General features: G+C 41.6%; 1 protein-coding gene across 3 annotated transcripts in view; it reads left to right on the top strand.

Moving 5' to 3' along the window:
- NAV2 (neuron navigator 2) overlaps positions 1–23,933 on the top strand; it is a 236,413-nt gene that overhangs the window by 38,101 nt on the left and 174,379 nt on the right. The window contains exon 1 of one of the 3 annotated variants that reach the window (XM_064452865.1): positions 460–639. The exons of the other annotated variants lie outside the window; for them this stretch is intronic. Within the exon in view, the coding sequence (XP_064308935.1) occupies positions 589–639 (51 nt within the window). The 5' untranslated portion in view covers positions 460–588. Of the gene's footprint in view, positions 1–459; positions 640–23,933 lie in introns of those variants that run through there. 3 annotated transcript variants of the gene reach the window in all.

Below are 23,933 nucleotides of genomic sequence, written 5' to 3'. Positions count from 1 at the left end.
CCCAGGCAGAGGACTGAAGTACGGATGAAAAGCTGAAGTGGAAGCCACCTAGATTGCACTAAATGCTGATAAAACAAGCCAGCTTTAGAAGCTGAGCTCTTAACAGGTTGTCAAACCCGGGAGAAACCCTCTGTAATTTACTGGTTTGCTGTAAAACGCGCCCGGTACCCTTGGCATCTTCCTAAAGCACGGCTCGGGTGGAATTCTATCCATTTGTATTTTCCAATATTTCTTTGCAAAGTATTCCCTTTCACCTTCGCTCCCCGGTTATGTCCCTATCCTCCCCCAGCTGCTTCTTTTAAAAACCCTCCGTGTTGTCTCGCTCGGTCCAGCGGGAGCGGAGGGACACCCCCCGCCCCCCGAAGGGGTTAAAGGCGGTCCTCGCCCCGCAGCCGCCGTGGGCGCGGAGCCCGCCCGCCGCCTCCCGCTCCTGCCGCCGCGGGGCTCGGGGGCCGCCCCGGCCCTTCTCCCCCCGCCGAGGGCGAAGCCGGCGGCCCGGGCTGAGCCCCCCGGGCTGAGCGGCCGCCAGGCGGGCTGAGGAGCCGGCAGCCATGGCGTTGTAGCGGCGGCAGGTGCTCGGCGGGGACCATGAGCGTGATGCTGTGGCGGTGGGAGCAGAACAACACCGCCATGAAGCTGGTAGGGGTTTCGCAGCAAAAACCCTGGGTAAAACCGCGTCGCGCTGAGGGATGGAAAAGGCGTTTGCGCGGCGCTTTGTTTTCCCTGCGCTGTTTCTCTTGAGCGAAGGGGAGGTTTTGTCGGAAGGAGGGACAGAAATACCCAATAAACAGTGAAATCGGCGGGCTGGAAGGGGTGATGCTGGAACGATGTTCCCTCCGAGTGGAATGCTGTTTTGCAACAGAATTTCAGCCGGATCTGTTACTCATTAGTTCATCTTTTGGACTGCTGTAGTTTGTTCTGCGTGCTGTTTCATCTCCGTAGTTAAGCCCGGTTACAAGTAAGACTGGAAACCGGGAGGATGTGAATAGCTCGCTTCTTACCTTTATTTATTGTCTCGCTCACTTTCTCTTCTTGGAAACCGTTTTCTCTCTTTTAGGCTTGCTAGAATAACTTTGTCAGCTGGGAGCATTTTGGGGTTTCGTTTGCTCAACAGTTTGTTTTTAAATTCATCCTCCCCCCCCCTTTTTTTTTTCCTTCCCAGAAAAGTAAAAAAAAAAAACCAAACCCCTCTGTTCCTTGTAAGTGTGTGGCTGCTTCATTCCTCCAGCATAAATAAGATCGGGAAACCCACGTATCTGCCTGTCTGTTTGAATTACCGTCCGTACCAGGATTTAAACTCTGGTCAAAACTTAGAGACACTTCTCGTGCGCAGCTTTTTTTCTTTCTTCTTCTGTCTCTGATTTTTTTTTTTTCTTAAAGCTATTTGATGTAAAGAATATCAAGACAGCGGCTGTCTGAAAAGCTTTAAATCTATTTTTTCTGTCTCTGGCAGATTATTTAAACAAAGAAAATTACATTTCTATGCAGTTTTTCCATGAAAGATTTCTTTTCCTGAGAAAGTCGTAATCCAAACCAACGATTTCCTACGGGTCTATTCCTTTTAGCCTTTATATGTGAAAACTTTGTTGAAATCCATGTGGGAGTGAAAGGTACCCAGCACCTCCTCGTATCAGGCTCTGTGATCACAGAAATCTATAGTGCGTCTAGTAATTTAACAATCTCTGTTTTTACATACTTTCCTCGCAAGGAATGAGGTGATAAACACGTGTTATTTAAGGAGTATTCTATTCTAGATAGAAAAGCAGCTCTTCACGTGGGATCAGATAGTTTGGGATATTTCATGCATGAGTAGCCGCTGGAATAATGAATTTGTGTGCTGGCGGCTTAGTGTGGGGGTTGCCCAAGTGTGGTTCCAGCTGAAGCCAAGTATTTGGGAAGGGGAGGTTCAAGTGAGCCCTCTCTCCCTTTTCATATGCAAAGGTCTCTTTGGGAAGCAGAAGGAGCTATGTACACAGGTGTATTAAAAAGTCTTTGCATATACATTGGCTTTTAAACCACCCTGTGAATGGACTTTACAAACAGAATAAGCACCTGCAAGAAGGGAGCATATTAAATCAAGCAGGGAAAAGCAGGTGTGAGCTGAGCAATGAAGTAGCTGGTAGTATTCAAGGCAGGACAAAATCTAACCAAGTAACGCTCAGACTGCTAGGAAAGTGCTGGATTTACCAGCTCCTTTGGCAGGAGGAGCAAAGCATAAACCTTCACCCTGGGCTTTACTCTCTCGCCCTGTAAACAGGTGGACATAAATTGTGGAGACTGCTGTGGCGGGGCTGCCTCCTGCGTGGCAGTGGTTTGCTGGGTGCTGGGGCAGGCAGAGCTGTGGGTGCTCCCCAGGCTCCGTGGGGCTGGCAGGGCTCTGCCTAGGGCGCTCACATGAGCTGAGCTTTGGGCAGAGCTCTTCTGTAGGGTTTGGCTGGTCTGCAGTGATAAAGTAGATCAAAGGAAGTCAGCTTTATAATAATGATAATATATAAAAAAAGGAAGAATCCTCAGCTAAGTGAATATCAGGGTAAATAGACCAGATGATGCCTGCTGAAAATCTCTTAGGCATCTGAAAATACAAAAAAGACAGTTTTAATTGGCAACAATGAAAAAGAGGGACTCAATACAGGAATAAACAATTGAAAATAAATAAATAACAGCATATCTTGCAGGAAATAAGGTGGAATGAGACATGCTCAGCTGTTTGTCATGGTACTTAGCTGCAAATGAAAATTAGCCTTTTATAACAGTCAGTGAAGCCGTACTTCTCTGTTTTTTCTCTGGCCATGAAGTTTTACATGACATAAATCTACAGAATACACAATTTCTTACAGTTGTCCCTCTTTCTTTGGCATAACTTTTTAAAGGACTTCAAAGTACTTCACCAGCAGTTCCCAGCATCTTAAAACAATTTCCACTGGATCCCTGTGACTGAGAAAGACGTCAGATCGCCTCACCTTACCGTGGAAAGGCAGGCACGGGCTCTGTCAACATTTAGGAGCGGGCAACAGGGCGTTTGCAATAGCTGAGGTCAGGAGCTGAATCAACATTGTGCTGGGCTGGAGTCAGAGGTGGAGGGTGTTGGAGTTACCAGTGGAGCTGGTGAGGACTTAAAGGGCCTGAAGGATGCCCACCGAGCACCATGCCCTACCGATTCTCCCTCCTCTCCCCAGTGCTTTCTCTCCCTCCTTCTCCCTTTGGCCCAGCGAAGTTTCTGTGGAAGAAAGAGAAAATGCTTGTCAGCGTTTGCTTTGGGTGAGCTGATTAAGGCTAATATACCAAAAATAACCACGTATATAGTGTTGAGAGTTTTGGGTGGTGACAGCAAGCATCACTTTGTGGTTGAAAGGGTAAGATTGAGTGTGGAAGTTTAGGTTTATTCTAATTTGTAATACAGGGCTTTTTAGGCGGCCAGGGATCAACGCCTTTGCCAGCTGTTGTCGCAGCATTGCCAAATATCAGATCCTGCAAGACTTACTCAGTTAAGTTTGTAAAAAGTAAGATGTTGCTGTAAAAGTGCACTGCAAAAATAGGCATCTAACTTTGCGTGCAAATCAGTGTTGGTAGCACCTCCTCCAGCATATTGCCCTTGAATACTTTTGGGAGGTAGTAGCCTGATTTCTATCATGTACCGCTATATTATCCATTTAGCACCCATTGGGCTTTTTTTGTGTGTGCGCGTTTGCTTTCCCTTTATGAAAAATATGTCAGGGAGATTCTGATGTTTAAGGCACATTGTCATTACTTGCAGCCAAGGGGTCTTAACATAAACTACTTAGGAATACAGTTGTAGCGGATTAGCAAGTCTACTATGGGTCCAACTCTGATTAGGCTATTGAAAGCTTGGGTTTGCTACTGCTGTGGGCATAGAAATAGATTCTAAATACAGCAGCATAAAAAACAGAGTGTGAAGAGGGTATAGGTGACTTCTGCAAGAGTCCTTTGTTGAGATACTGCCATAAGCCTTTGACTGTTTTTATTTCTGGGGGGCCTGGTTTGCATAATACAAAACTGTACTGCAGCATCTATATGAGGGGGTTTTAGTCTTATTTTGGAGTGATGCCGCTCGTGTAGTACGATTGTCTTGAGTGTTGGTGGCTTGGTTGTTAATGCTTGTGTTAGACTTTCCACCACTTCAGTGTTTTTCTGTTAGGTACTTATCATACCACTCTTTAAGATTTAAGAAAATAATTTTAAATATTTGGAAACAATTTCTTTCAGAAATATTTGAAAATCATTGCTATTTTGGATATAGTATTGTACACTATTGAGTTGTGGGTAAACCAACCAGACGTAAGGCGTTATGTAAATCGTGTCATCTTCAAACCAGAGTTTAATTTTAGACATTTTATCTGTTAATTTAGCTTGGGAACCAAGTTGATGATGTCTTCTGAAAGACAAACTTAGAAGGCAAGTCATGTTTTTGTTAAGGAAGTGTAACCAGTATCTGGAGATGACTGTCTGATTCCTACAGAGTCCGTAAGATAAACTTTAACTATCCCAGCTATTTTTATAACTAGATTCACAAAATAATTTGGGTTGGAAGGGACCTCTGGAAGTGATCTAGGCCAATCCCTTGCTCCAAGTAGAGTCACTTCACAGTAGAGTTCACTTCAAAGAAACATGAGATTGCTGTGGGCCAACTGATTTTGCCAGGCTCCAAAAAGGCATGGCTTCTGTCCCAGTGTTTCACCACTTCCACTGGAAGATAATTTTAATCCTTATATCTACCCAGAAATTACCCTCAGTTCAACCAGTGATGCTTGCTCGTCTCTTGGTGCGCAGCTGTCTTCAGCCACCCTCCCTAGATGTTTGAAGACAGGGGCGGAGGCTGCCACCTTAGCCTCTTGTGTTTCAGAGGCTGAACAAATTCGGCTCCCTCTCCTCCTGGCAGTTTTCCCCTCTTGCTTGCACTGCTCGTAACCGAGCGAGAACTGGCATCTAGTTCCTGAAACGTTCTAGACTTGATTCCGGAAAAGTTTGAAAATCTTAGTTTTGATGTTAGTCATCTGTTTAGGAGAGCTGGAAAAGCCTGGACAAAATGTTTGTAAAATCTGTTTGTCATCCAGAATTACCTGTATGATACAGGTTGCTTTTATTGTTAGATATTTATCCTGGGCAACCACGACAGGCTGCTTGCCAGTGTTTCTGGAGCATGTTGTTGTTATTCCTGGGCATTCAGAGGAGTGGCCAGACAGTAACCAAGATACCTTTTCTGCCGAACAGACCGTGCCTTCTTTCTAAGGTATTGCTGACTCTCAGGAGCAAAAGACTGAGTTTGAGTAGCTTGCTCCTTTTCATGGTGGGTGACTTGCGAGGCTGTTAACCTACCTAGTTTGACACCAGAGTTCCTTATTCCTGGGCTTTTAAAACCAGATGTTTAATTCTGATTTGCTTTCTGTTTTCCATTTGAGTCTAGCAGAACAAAATTTCAACGTATAGTGTAAAACCTTCCCCCCGCCTTTTTTTTATTTAACTGTTATGAGTCAGCTACACACCTTATGCAAACACCTTTTTTAATGTAATCAAAACAAGGAACTTTCTCACCGTTTTATGGCTTTGGGAATTTGCAAGGGCTAACATACTGTTTTTGTGAAGATTGAAGGTTGTTGTGAAAAGTATGTCATCCTTTTTCTTCATGCAAGCTTTAAATTGTCCTGGTTTTGAGCAGCCCCCAGCCTTGTAGCATGTGGATACAACTGTGAAATCAGAGGAGATTTCAGCCTTCTACAAGATTTTCCCTACTATTATATCAATAGAAACATGGTAACTAACCTATCTGGATATAACTGGCAGCAGATAACCTCTTTAGTTGGATTTTTGTGTGTGTGTATGTTTGGGGTTGTGGGTTTTTTTGAGCCTGCAAGCAACTAATAAATGAAAATGGTATGTATGTCTTCTCAAGAAGAAATATTCTGGGTCTGACATGGAATAATAAATGACCCCAGGATAAGCCTGTATTAAAAGTTTTGATTCTTTAGATGGAATAAAATAAACCAGAGTGAAGAGCCCTATTGATGTCAACAGGAGCTAGCATTTTATTGTGCAATGTGTCAAACAACAGTGTTTCAAAAACAGTTTTCAGATGCACAAACATTTCAGCTTGTTAGGATTTTATTTAATGTGGCTTGTGTGTAACTTTTTTTTTTAGGAAAGGAGTAGCTTTTGTCTTTTCTTGGTTGGAATTAGGCTTATGGAGGGAAAACAGCCGGAGAAAACTGAACAGAAGGCTGCCAGCTTCCCCTGTTCACATCTATTCTTTCTATTTTCGGTTTCTAAAACTTGAATGGTACTTACTATTAAGCGTGTAGAATTCTGGTTTGATTTTTCTCTCCCTGTAATTCTTTCCTGTTTCAATTTTACCATGTTGAAGAATGTGAGAGAGAATAAATGTGCATCTTTGCATAAGCACTTTATGTATAGACACCTTTAACTTATGAATAGGCCCGTATTCTCATTTTCATAGCAGCAAACAGACTCTTGGTGTGGATATGCCTTAGCGTGCGTCCAGCCGCAATCTCATCCTTATTGTGAAGATAATGATGCAAGGACTATTTGCACTTGCTCAAGCATGAGGGGGGAGGGAGGTTCTCCCAGCCTTGCCCTTGCACCAGAAAAGACCCTGAGCTGCAGGGAGTGGGAGACTTGGTCCTACTGAGATCACCGCTGAGGGTCAGGAGGCGCAGGAAGGAGTTGGGCCGTGTCTTCATCCCGTACCCCTGTGGCTGGTAGAAAATGCTGCTCCGTATGGGCTAGGTAAGAAGGAATGATGTCTCCTGCTCATGCAGTGTAGCTCAGCACCAGTCCGAATCTGTGCCAGCAGGTGAATGGTGCCAACTAGACCAGTACAGCTTTGCAGAAGTTAATAGGCCATACCACTGGATTTTTTAAAAAAGAAAGTTCTTTCATATATCAAAAAAGTTGTTCTTGTAAAATTGTGAATTAATTCAGAATTTTCCTTGTGAAGAGGGTGTTAAAAGATTTATCATTATATATACAATTTCTGTCCTGGTTTACACATGGCTTCTCTTTCTATTAAACATTTCCCTTTAATGCTCTTATCTCAGTGTGCCTGCTGGACTAATGTGTAGCATATGGCAAAAAAAACATACATATTTGGGAGAAACACTTCATTCTGGAAGAGCTTTTCAAGTGCTTAACTTAAAAACTGCAACAGAAGGATTGACTGGGATGATAAGGGTTTTGAAAAGTTATGGTTTGATAGACCTATTTTTGTTAGCTGACTTAGCTATACTTTTCATTAAGTAAGGGAAAGAATCACGGCAGTTCCCTGAGCTTTTGCCATCTATATTAGTGACTTATAAGCAGTTTATTTGAATTGTCACAGCATTAGCTTGCAGCTGATAATTGACTTGATGTTGAAATCGGATCACGGCCTATTACAGAGCTTTTCCAAGCCGAAAAGTTTGGAATCTCAGCCAGTTGTTAGATGTCTAGATCGAAGGCTTAGTCGCCGGCACTCTACTAAGATTAAAATAAATAGCAAAGTACAATTCTGTGTTTCATAGGTTAGGAAACTTCTGAAAGACGCTATTGCATATAATCATATATTTCCCACCCTTCCATTTAATCGCAGTTAAGGGAATGTTCTTTTGACACAGAAGCCTGTGAGCGTGCAGCATGATAAAAGGGCGCACATGTCTCTTTCCTGAGGAGGATCAGTCAGGAGAGGACACCGCGACTGTGAAATGCAGCGTCGAAAGGCTGTGAAAAAGGCAAATTTGTTCCTGAGAGGTTTCAGGAAAGGTAGAGAAAACGAAGTATGAATGCAGTGAAACTACCGGGGCCAGGAGAAACCTTGTACAGAACTTAGACGCAGTTGTGGTATAGTTTATGAAAGATCAGTTCAAAGGAAACAAGGTCTGTTGTGTCGACTGAGAGAAAGAAAAATCTGTTTCTATGACACTCATAACCAGGAAAACAAGGATAATGTGGGCATATGAGTATTGTCTGTAAAGACGTCAAAATACAGCAGTTTTTCTAATCACAGCAGGCAGGTACTGAAACAGGCTCTTTCTCAAAGAGGTAAACTTTAACATACCTTTTAGGAGAGACTTTGATCAATTTATGACAGCAGTTGTATCATATAGTTAGTTAAATTGCTAGATACAGGTACTTTCTAGGCTGTGTTCCTCTTTGAACTCCAGGAGCTCTGGATTCGGTAACTGGAGTGTGTGTGTGTGTGCTGGGACTGGCTGGGGCCGAGTTCACTTTGTTCATAGCAACCCGCGGGCCTAGCTGCGGGCCTAGCTGCTGCCCAGGGTCAACCCACCACAGTGTGTGTTTGTCCTAGACAATATATAGGTGTTTAAATATTGTATAAATGTTAAATATCTAAAATGGGATTAAGGAGAGATCTTTAAGTAAGGAGTTGACGTCATTACAGAAATGAAAGAAACTAGAAAAGAATTTTAATAATGTGTAAATGCTTTAGCGTGAGTATTCAGTCGTTTGTATCTCAGTGTAAATAAACACCGTATTGTAACTTTTATAAGCTGTATGTGACATTTCAGTGCGGATATCATTATAAAAAAATACACTTCTATAAGGAACTTAAGAAGTGCAAATCTAAAAATGTATGTAGGTGCTATACGTTTCCTGTTTTTAGGCTTTCTGAAATATTCCAGATTAATCTATCGGCCTGAATTTAGGATTCAGGTGTCGAGATTTGAGCCTCATGTAATTCTGTTCTGTCCTTAGGGTGGTAAATGGTGACTGGAAATGGATTTGAGGTAGGCTGTCTTTGAAAAAACATTCCTGTTCTGGTACAGGATGCCTTTTGGGAGTGCAACTTGATTTTAGTTAACTTCTGTCCCTCACAGGACGCTGAGGGAAGATTAAAAATTATATACGCTGTTCTAAAAACCTTATTATTTCTTTTACTCCCCATGGCATGGGGTTTTGTGCTAACTCTATTGTAGAGCACGGAGGGATAGATGCAGATGGTGACTATTTAATAGCTTGTGAGATAGAGGGATTTTTTTTGTTTATCAATGTCAGACTTTACTGTTACAATGTACTGATTAACGTATTGACATCACCGTGTTCATGGATAAAAAAAAAATCTTAAAACTAATTGGCTTGCATTCTGTTACTCTTTGTGGCAGGCTGCCCCAAAAGTTTCCTTCAGCCTCATCTGCTTTGACATACGCGTAGCCTGTTCATATCCTTTTGAGGGGAGGTGCCAGCATGTCTGTCTGTGGTTCTGATCCTCTTCCCCAGTGTTCCTAGGCAAAGAACAACTTGAACCCAATTCTTATTCTTTTGCAAGACAGTTTCTTAATTTCCCAAGTCCTTTTGTGTGCCGTTTCTAGCCTGAAAACCTCCATGAATGTAGGTGGCAAGAACTGTACAAGATTTTTCAGGTGAAGCCTTACCAGGGCATTGTACAAGGCCTTTAATATGTCTTAATTTTCATAAAATATTTACATGTGAGTAAGCATTCAGTCTTTCTGCCAACCAATATGTGCATTTTTTATTAGCAGGTAGTTCATGATTAGGGTCATGATGGTGAGGCTGTGACTGCTCAGATGTTTCTGTCTTACTTCAAATATTCACCATTCCCTTTTGATAAGCATATTTATTGTCATAATGGATCTGCTTTTTAATTTTGAAACGTGCACAGCTTTATTTGACGAACATAAATTCCTTATAGATTATCTGGGCAGTTACTAGATTTTTAAAATAATGATCCTAATCTGGTACTCCAAGGAAAATGACCCTACATAACTTTGTTAACTATTTCTCCAGGGTAATTACTGTGAAAGTGAAGGAGGGAGGATGATTTTGGGGCGGAAGGGCATTGTACTTCAAAGAGGCTTCTGAAGAAAGAAGTAGTTGTGTATCTTATTTTGTCAGTATCATTTTAAAGGAAGTACTAGAGAACTTCAAGAGCGCTCCTGAGTATCCATTTCAATTAGCTGGGTGCGTATCGTGGTTCGAGCATCTTATACCATCATGCCTACATTGTAACGTGCTCGACAGTCACCTGTGAAATAGCTGGGTGTTATAAAGCACGTTGGTTTTCTGCTCTGTGCTTCCCATGGCAGCCATTCAGAGATTTGCCAAACTCTTTTTAATGGCTGTTTCCTTTTTTTTTGTTTTAAAAAAAAACCTTTAGAAGTTTTTTTTTTAAGGACCAAAACAATAATAAATAATCTGGGCTCAGACTACCACTGGATTCAATACAGGGCATATGAAAAGATCAGCATTTTCAAAGAATTATCTGAATTCTGGCTGGGTTTTGGCAGAGGTTTCCAAAACTCCGCAGGTGCTACCTCGTTCTCCTGAGCTCTAAGTGTTTTAGAATTTAGAAGGTAGAAATATTTGTTGTTTGATTTTTTTGTTTAAGCCATTCTTGCGGAAAATTTACACGAGGAGAGGATCCACAATACAGGATACCAAGATTTCTAAGGGTGTGATGTCTTGGGAATGAGTCTGTTCTTGCCTTCTGTAAAAACACTTTATTTTCATAACTAAGAGTGGATTTAGGAGGCAAATTTTTTGGCCTTTTGAAGAACATAATTTAAATCTTGAGATTGCCGGATTAATTTACTAAGATCACAGCCATGTTGTACGAGGTGCTACTGAAATGTAAAGTGGCAGCTCTTGTCCTGCAGGCATGTAGTATAAATATGTCTAAGAAGTATTATCTAAATAAGACAGACAAGGCGACGGGGGCAGTGACAGGTGTATAGAGAAGTAAAGAGATTTACTCAGGGCTGAAAACTTTATTTTCAAGGAATAAGAAGTGGAAATACACCTGCCACTCCGGGCACATTAGTCTCATGCAGATGTGGTTCTTTTCCTGTCATTTCAACAAGCTACGTTTAAAATATTGAAAATATTGCCTGGTTGGCTTTTTCCTTTGTTGAGAGAGAATGACTGTATGTAATTAGGTACCCTGCCCCCACATCAGCATGCGACTATATCTCTTTGTCCCCAGATAACCTGTTGTTAACTGATTAACAGCTACAGCACTGAGTAGCCTTTGCTTCCAGGAGAGAAAGCCATCAGGCTTCTTGCTTTTTTTAATGCATCTATATTGCATCGTCTTCGATTCTTCTTCTCCGGAGTCATCTGTTGCTGGGCCCAATCCTGTTTCCACTGAGATCCATGGCAAGGCTGAGGAATGCGTGAGCTCCTGGGGGAGGTGCATGTTGACATGGGTGTTGGTGGGACAATCTGAAATCTTTGTTTTGGGAGAAGCAAGCTTAAAGATACTTTTAAGCCTGACGTCATTAGGTCACTTTGGGACCCACCCATACTTCTAAGCCCAGCTAATTTTCACATGAGAGTTGTGGGACCTGAGGAGAGTTGCTTTATCTCGCACCTGAGATCACATCCTCCCTTGGGCTCTTCAAGGTATGTGATGCGTGTGTTGTGGCTCTCGGCCATTTAGTGCTTTTGAGCTGTAGCTCTTCAGGTGAGGAATGATGGCTGCTTCAGCATTAGAAGGTCTGACTAAGATGGTACCTTCAACTGTTGTTCCTTAGATGTGTGTACAAATAACCTATTTTGAAGACTGGAATTAATGGGGGGACAACACTGTACCACTGTACACGTAACTTATTTCCTCATCGAGGGAAACAACCTGACCCTACAAAGCAGCCAGGAAATTTAATACAGACTTGAGTGGGTGCTTGGGAGGCCTTCCTGTAAAATTATACATTTTGTACACAAATAGAATTATATAGAACTATATTCAGGGTCACTTTGAGCTAAAGAGAAAATACTTAATAAATACAGTTTGTAGTCAGAGGTAAAACAGTACCTTGAATCCAAACTACATAAAAGCAATAGCTTATTTTTTATGATGGTACTTAAGATTAGGTTTACTGTCCATTCTCAAGCAAATTTTTTTGTTTTATAAAATAAAGATCCTTTAATGTAATTTTGAAGGTAAAGCGATTGGAGGATTGGCCACATGTGTTTAACAATAATGTGCATGGGGCCATGTGTTGGGTTCAATTTGGTGTCAGCTGTTCATTGCTGATCTTCAACTGGTTAATTTAATGTTCCCTGACATTTGCTCAACAAGCTTTTTTGTTGTGTGGTTTTTTTTCTTTTTGCTAACAAGGGATTGCTTATGAATTGACTGATTAGAGAATAAGGGAGTCTCGAGACAGCATAAAGCAACATGCAACACACTTTGGGGACCAATGGATCATTTGCTAAATATTGGAAAGGAGAGGGTCCTTTTTAATCCCGTGTAAAAGTTATAGGTTTATTAGTTTGTTAGACATCTGCTTTACTGGTTAAACACAACTGGTGCTAATTGTGTTTAATCCTTCTGTGGGGTGGAGGCTGGTCCCAGGGCCAGTAAATACTTTTATGAGTTCTATCAGTCTTAGCTGCACCCATGGAAATACCAGTCTGCTCATCTGATCTTTGGGTTATTTGCTTTTTGAGACAAGCATCTGCAAAGAGTTGGAAAAATAAAATGTCGGCAGCATGAAGCAGGTGTCCCCGAAGCAGTTGTGAAGCCCTCCCTTATCCTTATCCCTTACCCAAGCGTTGTCACATGATAGTTTATAAAGTGTAAAGGATGATACTGACGAGATGTGTTAAAGACACTACAAAGACTAACTCGTGTAGATTGTCAAATTACCTTAATGTACTATTTACTACTAGTTCTACTAAAAAAGGAAAAAGTGATAATGTAGAAATACAGAAACAGATGTGCTAAATGCAGTTATATCATACCTAAATGCTTCATGCAGAATTGTATTGATAAAAGCTCATTTTCTGCAGTGTTGGTTTGCAAAACACTGGAGAAATGTGAGCATATATAACTGCACAGACCTTGTCTCTTATACAGCAGGCAACTACTAACAACTTCTCCTTCAGGCTGTGGTCTGGCTTTACTAGCTAATGAGTTAATGGAGATGGGTTAAGTCTGATTTAGGGTAATCATTCCATGCCATGTTTTATAGCACATAAAGTCTTGGGTTTTTTCATTTTCTGGCTACAGTCGCAGCATTGCTTGATTTTTAAAGTAATCCCAGTTACTTTAATCTTACCGGTTACTGCTTAAGATAGTTTATATTCAATAATTGTTTCTTAGGTCAACTGTGTTGTAGTAATAGTAAATTTTTGCCTTATGCACTAATGAAATGAAGTTTGAGGACTTAACGCCACATGCCAAAACATGTATCCATCCTTCAAAACCTCTAGGAACTTTTGGACAGAGCCCGTATCACTGTAGTAAAGAGATCTGTTTCTTTTGTAGGCACTGTTGTACCAGCTTATCAGTATTCTTTACAGCATATGTTGGGAAATATTAGCTTCTGCTGTTGCGGCATGCTCTTCAGAACTACATCTGCGTGCCTGCTCTGAATTTGGCTATGGACTTCAGCATGAACGTATTTAAGTGCAGAAAAATAGTCCTTTAGGGAGTAAAGCCTGGTCATCATCACTGCAAATGAGCTGTTTAGTGTACCTTTTCAATCTGAATGGTGGAGGCTAGTTTTCCTAGTCAACCTGTAGAAGACAGTTTCACCAGAGTACTGGAACATCTAGTGAGCATGAAGGTGCCCTTCAGCTGCTCCTGGTGTTACGGCACTAACCTGAAAGGTTGGTGGTCTCATGAAATTTTGAGAGCACTTAACGTAAAACCTGTATTGATTTGCTGCTTTATATCTTGAATGGAATTACTGCTAAAGCTGATAAAGTGTTGATGTGTTTTGAGTTATTTAATGAAATCTGAAGTTTGGCCAATCTATTTTGCAGGGCATTATATATAAGAAGTCATTAAGAGTGCTGTTGGATTTAGATGCTTCTTACATTTTAAAAATGAGACTGTGCTCTGATTTACTTAAGGGTTTCTTCTAGAATCTTTGAGGTCTCCTAGATAGTGTTGGGGCCAGAGTGGGTGAACTGAAACCAATTTCTGTAAGGATCCATTTTTCCCAACTCCTACTCTAAATATAAACTTGCCCTGTGGAGCAGAGCAGCTGCTGCCTTTGTCAGCTCTTATATAGTTCAGTGGCATTTCTTTTCTTTATTGGTCTTTGTGTCAGAATGGCCCTGATAGGGACAAGCATGTGCTCCTTTAATGCATGCCTGTAAGTGTCACTCACCTCTATGAGGTCCTTAGAATGATGCCCATGTCTGAGTTGCAACAGGTCTGGCCCGTAACCACACACTAATTATCAATTGCCCAAAGTTATCTTTCTGGTTGTCACTGCGTGTCACCAGGTTATATTCTTTGAAATGTGTTTGTCGTCTTGGTGAGGCTGCCGTACGTGTTATAGTGGTCAATACAATCAAGAGTGAAAGTCTAATGCCAAGCAGTCTCGCTCTTCAAGAACAGTGATGGCTCAGGAGAAACCCTGCTAGAGATATCTGGGAGGTTATTTGTAGAGATAAAAATGGATAATCCATAGCATCCTAGGGATTAAGAGATTGCACACAAAAAAAACACTTGGAACAAAAGTGTTGCCAAAGGTGTTTAAAAATGACTGTGCAGAAGTGATAGCGCTAGGGAGTTCTGCGGTGGAATCGCCACTGTTTTTTTAAACAAAACAAAAAAACAATGAGCTGCCCTTTTCTTTTAGGTTGATTTAATAGAAAGTTTAGATTTCATTCACAACTCTACCATCCCACTATGGTTTAATTTATTTGCTACAATTCCCAGTTTTAGACAGGGCTCTTGGCATGACTTTTGCAAAAAATGGCCTGTAACCTAAAATCCCAACATTGTGCTACAACAGCAATTGCTACTCTTTCTTTTCTCTTTTTTCTTACCTATTTTTAAAGCGTTATGATTATGCTGATTGAACTGTAGTTGACAAAGAATTGGAGAAAGTAATGCTATGAGTCAAGTTTGAGCAGGAAAATAGACAACCAGTCTTGATAGCTTCCCCCCAGTATTGATATCTCTGTGGTTAATTTCTGAGTTAAGGTTTTAGGATATACATATATACGCACACCCTCCTTTTTTTTTTTAAACTAGCAGCACGCTCTTTGTTCTACATTCCTCCAACCCTTGCTCCAGGCAAAAAAGAATAACTGATTTTGCCAATGTCCATAAGCCTTGTTTCTATGCCAGTACACTCTGTCCTCCCAAATGATTACCCGTAAATTGCTCTGATTTTATCTACAGCGAAGCCAATATTCTTATCTGATGTTACTGTAAACCATACTCAGTTTTCACCTACATCCTGTGTGAACATTTGCCCACATCTATAGCATGGATCAAAGTAAATATTTTTGTCTGAAGGAAAACGAAGACTTCATAAAGGTTTTAAAATGAAAAAAAAAAATCAAATGTTTAATATCTGTGGACCCCAGAAAAATGACCACAGCGGATTAGTTACAGGGGTTTATTCCCTGTAAATTCCATATTATTCTTCTTCTCGTTAAACCTGTCAGCTAATTTTAGGAACATAAGTTTGCTGGAGTAACACTTCCCGAGGTGTAGGTGTTCAGGCAGAAGCAGGATTTAAGGAGGGAACCTAAATGCAGGATCTCAAACTGAGAAAGGGATTATGTGGGTGTGCATAAAATGACACAGGAATCGGAGTGACGGAGGCCCCTGCGAGCATGGTCTGCTGACATTGCGATGTGATTCCTGAATCTTCCCGAGCTTGCTGGTCTTCTGATCAAGCTCCTTGCAGCCATATAATTGTTAAAAGAGTATTAATAATAACAGAAATATTTCAACTGTCCACATTATAAAAAGGTATGTATCAACAGAGATCATAAGGGACTAAATCAATAAAGTCTTAGCCTGGTAGGTCATGCTGTTCAAGACTTAGCAATTCCCATTAAACATCTTCATGTTAAAACCCTTTGAGCTGAAAATAGATGAAATCTACAATTGATCTGCCTCATGACAGTACGATTAAAGGACTGGTCTATATATATTGCTGAATAAAGCTTCAGAAGCAGTGCAAAAATTATATCCTTTGCTTGAATGATAATTTTCAGGAAGGTGCAGAAGGCCTTTAAGTGGCTGCTGGCTATGGAAGGAAGCTCTCGGGAGGAGATGCCTGAACCCCCTATGCCTGTGGGAATTGTGCCTGTACTTTCATTTCTTGATCAGCCATAAAATATTGGATTAAATTATTAATCATTAGCCTGCTATACGTTTCACTTTACTGGATTTTTTTTTTTCTTTTTGTAGAAGGCTATGTCGGAGGTTCAGTATCAGAAATTTTAGTAAAACCCTACAGCACTGATTTTTAATCACCAAATCAATAAAAGCATAGGCTGGTGTCACTTTAGTGAACCACTCTAATTAGGAGCATAGGTTTTGCCATCGCCGATCACGCCGATGGTCTGCTGGGTCTCGCATCTTGCCTCCAGCAGCGCCCACGCTGGCTGTGCTGCCTGATGCACGTATGCCTCCCCCCTCCCTTTTTCCCCAGTAAATGCATACGGTCAGCAGGGAATGAAGAAGCAGAATTTTCCTCCTATATCGTGCAGAGGATCATTCTTCATCCCAAAGACAGTGCATTGGTAACTGGGGTCTTGGCCAGCATGTCTGTAAATGGCCTTTGGGGATAAAAATACTCATCCTTTTATATAGCCGTAAACTCTAATTACTTACAGAGGCTAGCTGCCTCCCATGGGGAGGGGTATTTCTTAAATTCTTCATAAATATACAAATACATTTGACTTAAAAGGTCTCTGGTTTTGTGACACAGACTATAGTGGAGAAAGGAAACTACAGAGTTTTCAGGATAGCCTCTGTACTTTAATACTTCTTTTTCCTGTATTCCCTTAGTCTGCGTCATAGGCGGGGACGTTGCCCTTCTCTGCACGTTTGACTTTGATCTGGTGCCAAATGTGCAGCATTAACCCTTCCCAATTGTCTTGTAACTATGTAATTGGCACATAGATCATTATATAGAAAACACTCCAAACCCTTAAAATGGAAGCGGGAGGAACTAAGCTGAAAGCAGGGTCAGCAGAGGCAATTTAATTTAGAAAGTTATCAGGCAGTAGAAGATCCAGTTAGATTCATATCTGTGAAACAGATGGCCAACTGCAAGATGATTACATTAGGTTCATTGTGTTTGTGGAAATTAATTCAGCACTTGTTTATTTGTTTGTTTTGGTTTTTTGGGGAAAAAAAAACCCCCGACTTGGATGATTTGGAAACTGCTTAGCAGGAACAATTTATGAAGACCACCTTATTCTTTTCTGTAAAATATGGCAAAACCCTGGTGATCCCTGGGTATGCAGAAAGCTTTTTGCTGTAGCCTCATTTCTAGGATGTGTAGCAATACAGTAAATGACATAACAAAACCAGAAATGCTGCTACCTATGGATAAATGGTTATTAGGATTTTCAAATGCAAAAAATTTCGTCTCAAGATTTCATTAGCAAAACGTTTCGTGCCAGACACCTGCGTGGACTGTGTGTCCCCACCCGTCAATGCAAAGATACACACGTATATTCCTTTTTCCCCTCTTACTCATCAAAAAGTGAAGATCCGATTGTAAAATGCTGGAAATCTAGTGCTTTTTCAGGTTTTTAAAAAGCGTCTGAAAATTTGTCTGTTTATTTTGATGGCTGCGTGGAAGATGAGCTCTTGTGGTAATCTGGCTCTAATTGGGTTGCTGAACCCTTCCGAGATTCTTAGCCTTTTTGTGCGTCTTTGGGATCGAGTCTTTGCCACGCAAATTAATGCTCAGCTGTCAGAAGGTATTTTTCACTATCTTAAAAATGCAGCTTAAAATAAAAATAGGTCTTTTGAAAGTAGGTCACACCTAAGATTTGTCTAGCCAACTGTCCCACTTCTGACAGTGCCCAAGAGCAGGAGGAGCATTAGAAGAGCGTTAGAAATAGAAGCATGGGTAAAATGTACAAAAAACTTTTTAGAAGGATAATTGGCCCCTTCTTATTCTTACTCTTTAGAAATAATGGAATTAATATGTAATTCTCTAAGTAATTGAGACTTGAGTACATGCTTGAAGCGAGTGTGTAGTTAAACACATCCTCAAGTTTGGGTCTTGTTTTCTCCTCCTTTTGTTCCTTCCGTCTCCAGATTTTGCATTCATCGTGCGTGGCAGGTAGAGCGATGAATAGATTGTTGGCCTTCATAACTCGGTTGCACTGATTTTTTTCATCCATGGCTTTGTTACATATTGCTGTATGTCCTTCGAAGTTTTAGAGAGCACTGCCTCTTGTCAACTCTTGGCAATTTCAGAAGCATTGCCCCTTGTGAAAAATCTTCGACCCTGAACTAAATTACATTTTACAGAGTGAGAAAGGCAGCGCGGATGATTCATTGTTTTTCGAGTGGCATTAGACATCTTGTTCATGGGAGCGGAGGATAGTTTGCTGGTGACTTCAGAGCATTGGTATGGACTGAACCTACCCAGCCCCTGTTTTGAAGACTCAATTTTTTCCATCAAGCACTAAGCAGACCCAAAAGGGAACGCTGCCTTGTCCTTCTTGGCTAGAAGAGGGCTAGGATTTGGTCTCTCGGGCGAGACGAAGGCCAATTTCTGTGATTCCCTAATCCCCACAACAAATTGCTTTTGTTAAAAATTAGGAAAAGCCTTTGTAATGTTTCTGGCCTCGCTATTTGGATCTGAAAACTTTCATCTTCACACATCACTAGGAGTTGAAATGGTTCAGAGTCTCGTGCCTTTGAGACCAGTTTTACTTTCTTTTGGAGTTGCTTCACAACTGTGAACGTTGTTTTGGTGAATTAATCTTCTGAGCAATCAAGAAAAAAAGGAATAGAGAGTTTGCACTTAAGATGCTACATGGCAAGTCGGGTTTCATTTCCAGCCCTTTTCAGATTGTTATTATCTCTTGGAGTATTTTCCTTACCCTTTCTTTCTCGGAGTCCAGTGCAGCAGTGATAGTTTCTCTTTTGATCCCGCCTGTGGCCGTGGCTGTCGGCCCAGAGGAGATGGTACTGAAGCCATACAGATTTGTGACCCCCAGGTGAAAAATGCCAATGAAATGGTAGCAGCAGTTTGGAACAGGCTGTTACACCTTTCCCAAAGAGAAAGAGTCTCTCTTAATAGAAAATCCAGATGAATTATTTGGTGTCACAGGCCAAACGTGCCAAAGTTACATTGGATTTTGGTAGCTGACCGGGTTGGGTATTGTAGCATTGGATGCGTAGTGCAGAAAGCTGTATTTAAGACTGTAGCAGCCTGAAGGTAGATTTCTCTTCTTTCCTCAGCTGTCAGGGTTTTGCAGGGGATGGGGGGGAACATGTGCAAACCTCCCCCTTCTCACACTCAATCCGGTACCTGCCTTTGCATTAGCAGAGCTGTCACTCGTAGTGCCATCGGGTGTCCCTGGGCACATCAGAGGCACGGCACCTAGTACTATGTAGGTACAGCAGCTACTTCGTGGCTTTGATTGTCAGGATACGTTATGTTCTCTTCAAACTTGATCAAAGCCCTCTTGGTGCCCCACCTCCCCAAAACAAACACACACCTCGGCGGGCGGTGAGTGGGCTTTGCTGGAGGGGAGAGCTGATGTGGAGACTGTGTGGCTACCGAGTTATTTACTTTTCATGGAGCAGTTAAAAGGCCCGTATAGATTTTTTTTTTTTTTTTTTTTTCTGGCAGAAGTGTGCCTTTTGAAAAATAAGCCATTAAAATGTCAGGCATCAATCCTTCAGCTTGGCAAGGGGGGAGGTGAAGCAGTCATCGCTTCTCATCTTCTCAACATTGGCAACATTATTTTTTTAATATAAAAAATGGAAGCAAAGCAGCTTACAAGGGCCAATGCTCTGTACTTTTAAGGAGTGCCAGTGACCTGGTCAGACTGAGGGATTTGGGGTGACTTGTATGTGGTGGGGTCATGCCGGAGGACAGGCAGCCCTTGCTGTCTGTACCAGGCCTTGCTCGGGAGGATAGGCAGGTTGTGCAGGTGTCCGCTTGAGGTCTAATTCAGCCTTACGCTTCTTAGCTTGCGTTTGTGATAGAGACACCCTTCAGACATTTGATCAATATTGTGAATGTTCTAAATTTTGAAAAAGGATAGATCTGGATTTTTGTTTGGCCTGTTGGAAGTATGGGGGCAGCATGCAAAATTTTGGGTTTTTGTTCAGAGCATGAATTTCCACAGATATTGGGAGCACTCTGGTGAAGGGTGTTGCCTCTACGGTAGGTAGAAAGTCTTCTGATTGTGTAAAAAAAAACCCAAAACCCAAAACAACAAGAAAAAAAAAAATCACAATTTTTAAAGTAATTGTCTTTTAATGCCTACAGTGTCTAACACAAAAGACCTGCCAAACTTTGCTTGCTGTGAATAGCTTAGTTATTTAAAAGCTTGTATAAAAATACTGATCCTGTACGAAATTGATGTTAAATATTGAAACTTGATGTTGGAGACAGTAGTAAGGGAGCAGTGTGTGTGTAAGCGAGAGCTGCAGGAGGGGGTGGGAGTTGTAAAATGTGACAGTGTAAGAAATCTGAGCACCGTGCATGCGTGACTTCAGCTAAAATTAACTGTCCAAGCTTCACATGCCAGTGTATATATCACCATTTAACTGTGGATGCCTTGAGAAGGAAGAGCAAGCTGGAGTCGAGCAGTATATGTTCACGTTAAATATGCCAATAAGTAGTATGACCTTTCAGGTCCCTGCTCGTGGGAGAAGTAAATTTTCCTGTGACCATTATAAAACAGTAAGCGGCTCTTGGCTCCTTGATAATGGCAGCAGTGCTGTTGAACAGTAACTAACTTCAGCCTCAGAAGTGATTTTTGGTTTTTTTGCTGTTGTTTTCCCCATTTTTCTGCAGCTTGCAGCTTCTTAAGATTTTCTGTGGTTTCTCTCCGGAGTAGAAATGTATCATCTTGTCAGATAAGCCCTTTTCCGTTGCTATTCATGTGTGATAGTAGATGTAAATGGGTTTATTTCATGTATGAGAACTGTGATATTTGAAAATAATTTGCTGTGCGCTTTAGGTAACTTTTTAGAAAATGCTGAAAAAAAAAAATAGTACATTTGCTTCTCTTGTTCTCTGAGATCAATTATATTTTGTTGCCGTGAGATCAAATCGGTTGATTCGCCGTGGCCAGATGTGACTTGGGTTTTGGTGATCAGCTCAGAAAACTCTATTTCACTTTTGGATATTCAAGGAAATTGATGCAGGCATGAATGTAATCTCATTTCTATTCAGGACTTTAAATGTTTTGCAAGGGGGAATAAGAGAGCGGCCACCTGCTTGGCTTAGTGTGTGGTTCCAGCTTGAAGGGGATTTGTGTATGGCAAACGTGTATAATGGGAGCATTGAGAGCGGGGCTTGCCGGATACCGGCACAATTCTGGCCTCGCTTCACCTTCTAGCTGGTGCATAAGAAAATGTTGCTTTCGTATGAAATCTTTACCCCTCTGTACAGGCAGTGCCTGTCAGTAACGGGCAATTGGGGGGAAAAAAAAAATATCTCTTTTCTCCTCTTTTATATTAAATGTAGTAAAATATTTGGTGGGATAAGAGTAAGAAAGGTGCTGGCTGGGCAATTTAAAGTGTATTACTTGTTTAGCGTCCAGCAAAGGCTTGCTTTCCACAAACTCAGAGGCAGCAGTGCCTGCCCTGAAGTGGGGACTGTCTGAGGCTCTATTGCTGGAAAGGCTCGCAAGCATGCTAAATCTTACACACATGCCTGGCTGCATGTGCTGTGAGTCAGCCCATTGCTTTTGAAAAGTAGTCATATGCATGAGAATAGCTCTCCCCAGTCGGGAATAAGGCTTTAAAGAGAAAGAAATAAATAGTCCCGGTGGTGTTTGTTTAAATTACCCATTTCTCTGTTTAACTTGCGAAGGGTAGTTAATGTATGTAAGTGCCCAGTAAAACGTAATTCAGTGGAATACCTCCCACCAACTGACTAATAATTTAAAGCTGTTCCAACAAACACTTGCACATGTGAGTAGAACAAATAATTTTTGTTTCGTTGCAGTTAATAAATAATAAAAAGCATAGTTTCCCCAGAGAAGTGGGAACCAAACCCTCGGCGGGTTACAGCTGCATTCCCAATAGTTGATGATAACTGGAAAGTTCCTGCACTTTGAGATAATTGATGGTATTTTATTGGCATCATATTCGATGCTAATTAGTAGCTAATTATCATGACAACTATTTTTAGGGGATTACAAATGTATGCATTTGCTTCAGGAAGGTCATTCTACCATCTCACCTGCCTATCAGAAGGAATCCACCTGCAATCCAGCCCGTCGCCACCTCAGACTTGGAGTTTTTGGTGGTTTCCTCCCTTTTTGCTGGTACCGGTGCCAAGATGCTGGCAGGATGGAGTAAACAAGTCCCTGGACTCCCATCCTCACTTTCAGGGCGCTCCCAGTATCTCTGAGCAGAGAGGAGACAAACGTAAACTAAGGCTGAAACGTTCACGCCGGTTTAACCATTCACTGCCTACCCCGTGTGTCCACCCCTCCCTCTGAGCTGGGGGTCACTGGGGGCTCGTGGGCATCCCCAATGACGGTGTTTTACGCTGCATCCTACTCTCTACATACCTCAGCCATGTTGGGCACCTTAAAGAGTTGTCTGGACAGGGTGCTGGGCCATCTTGTCCAGACCGTGCTCTTCCTAGAGAGGTTGGACTAGATGGTCCCTGATTTCCCTTCCAGCCTGGGATTCTGGGATTCTGTGATACCTTTATCTGTATTCTTACAGAAAAGGAGCGGGCAGAACTCCTTCCTCAAAGCCCACTAATACCTTTTATTTAACATGGAGAAGCGTGGGCACGCGTTATCTGTTCTGTGCCCTGCTTTTTCAGCATTGTTTTTTCTTTTGCAAGAAGTTACATTGGGAGAAACCCTCAAATAATCTTTTGGATACTCATTCTAGAAGAGCCAGTACTGCCCTTTAAGTGGGATTTGTGTCGTGGTACATCTGTACAGATACAGACTTCCTACAGGATTTAAGAATCACCTGGGGGCAAGTAAGGCCACAAATTGTAAGAAACCTCTGAAAAAGAGGTCTGTGACAAATGCTGTTAAACTTTATAATTTATTTTTTTCTTTATTGTGTGCTGCTTAGTTGTCCTTTTGCCAGTAACTCAGCAAAATATCAGCCACATTATTGGCAGAGCCATAATATCTATGTGCTTTCAAAAAAGCTGTTAGCCTTAGTGTGCTCCCTTGGAGGCAGAGATGCTTCCGAGGGATGAGTTTTTCAGCTAAACCTTTGGCTTTAGCTATTTACCTCTGGGCTTCGCACTGTGATATCTATTAATAAGATCACTGTGTTGGAGCGTAGCGTGGATCAGCATGAGACTGCAATTAATGTTAGCAGTCAAAAATTGTGATTTCATGACTCTCCATGTGTAAACCCCATTCCACTGGGCAGTGATGAGTATCTGACGGGCTCTCCTCCCCCCCATAGCATTGTAACAACTGCAGGCATTCCCATTAGGATCATCTCAACATATTTTGTCTATTTTTAGGTTTCGGGGGTTTTCATTCCCCTGTGAACTTCAGTGGGCAGTGTGGTTTGATCAGCAGCAACATAGGCATTGCATTGTAATGGGTGTTCTGGTGTTCATCCGTGTGACTAACCCTGCTATTCAATCATGAAAAAAGCCTTGCTCTGTTCTGATTATGCTACATGATGTCAGAAAGATGCTCTTCAGCTGTTAGCAAGTTCACAAGAACCTGATTCACGATAATTATGGAAGAAAACAATGAGAGTGATTAGTTAGGAACTGACATGGTGAGGGAGGGAAAGAAAAGTTAGAGGATGTACTTGGGCAGTTATTATAAGTAGGGTGTTTTTGTTTTAGTGGAAATGAGTAGTAAGGAACGAGGTTCAGGCATATTTTCTACTTACTTAGGTAGAAGAGGGAAATTAGTTATAAGTAGTTTTGTGTGAACCCTTTCCTTTAAATAATGAGAGTATTTCAGAATACCAAGGGGGAGGCAGAAAACATTGGGTAGTTCTTGTGTTCCCACTTGGGTGTGAATTCCATTTA

The sequence above is a fragment of the Phalacrocorax carbo genome, chromosome 5 (genome assembly GCF_963921805.1).
Source record: "Phalacrocorax carbo chromosome 5, bPhaCar2.1, whole genome shotgun sequence".
Classification (NCBI taxonomy): Eukaryota; Metazoa; Chordata; class Aves; order Suliformes; family Phalacrocoracidae; genus Phalacrocorax; species Phalacrocorax carbo.
Note: the sequence above shows the minus strand (reverse complement) of the source record. Positions and strands in the feature narration are given on the sequence as shown.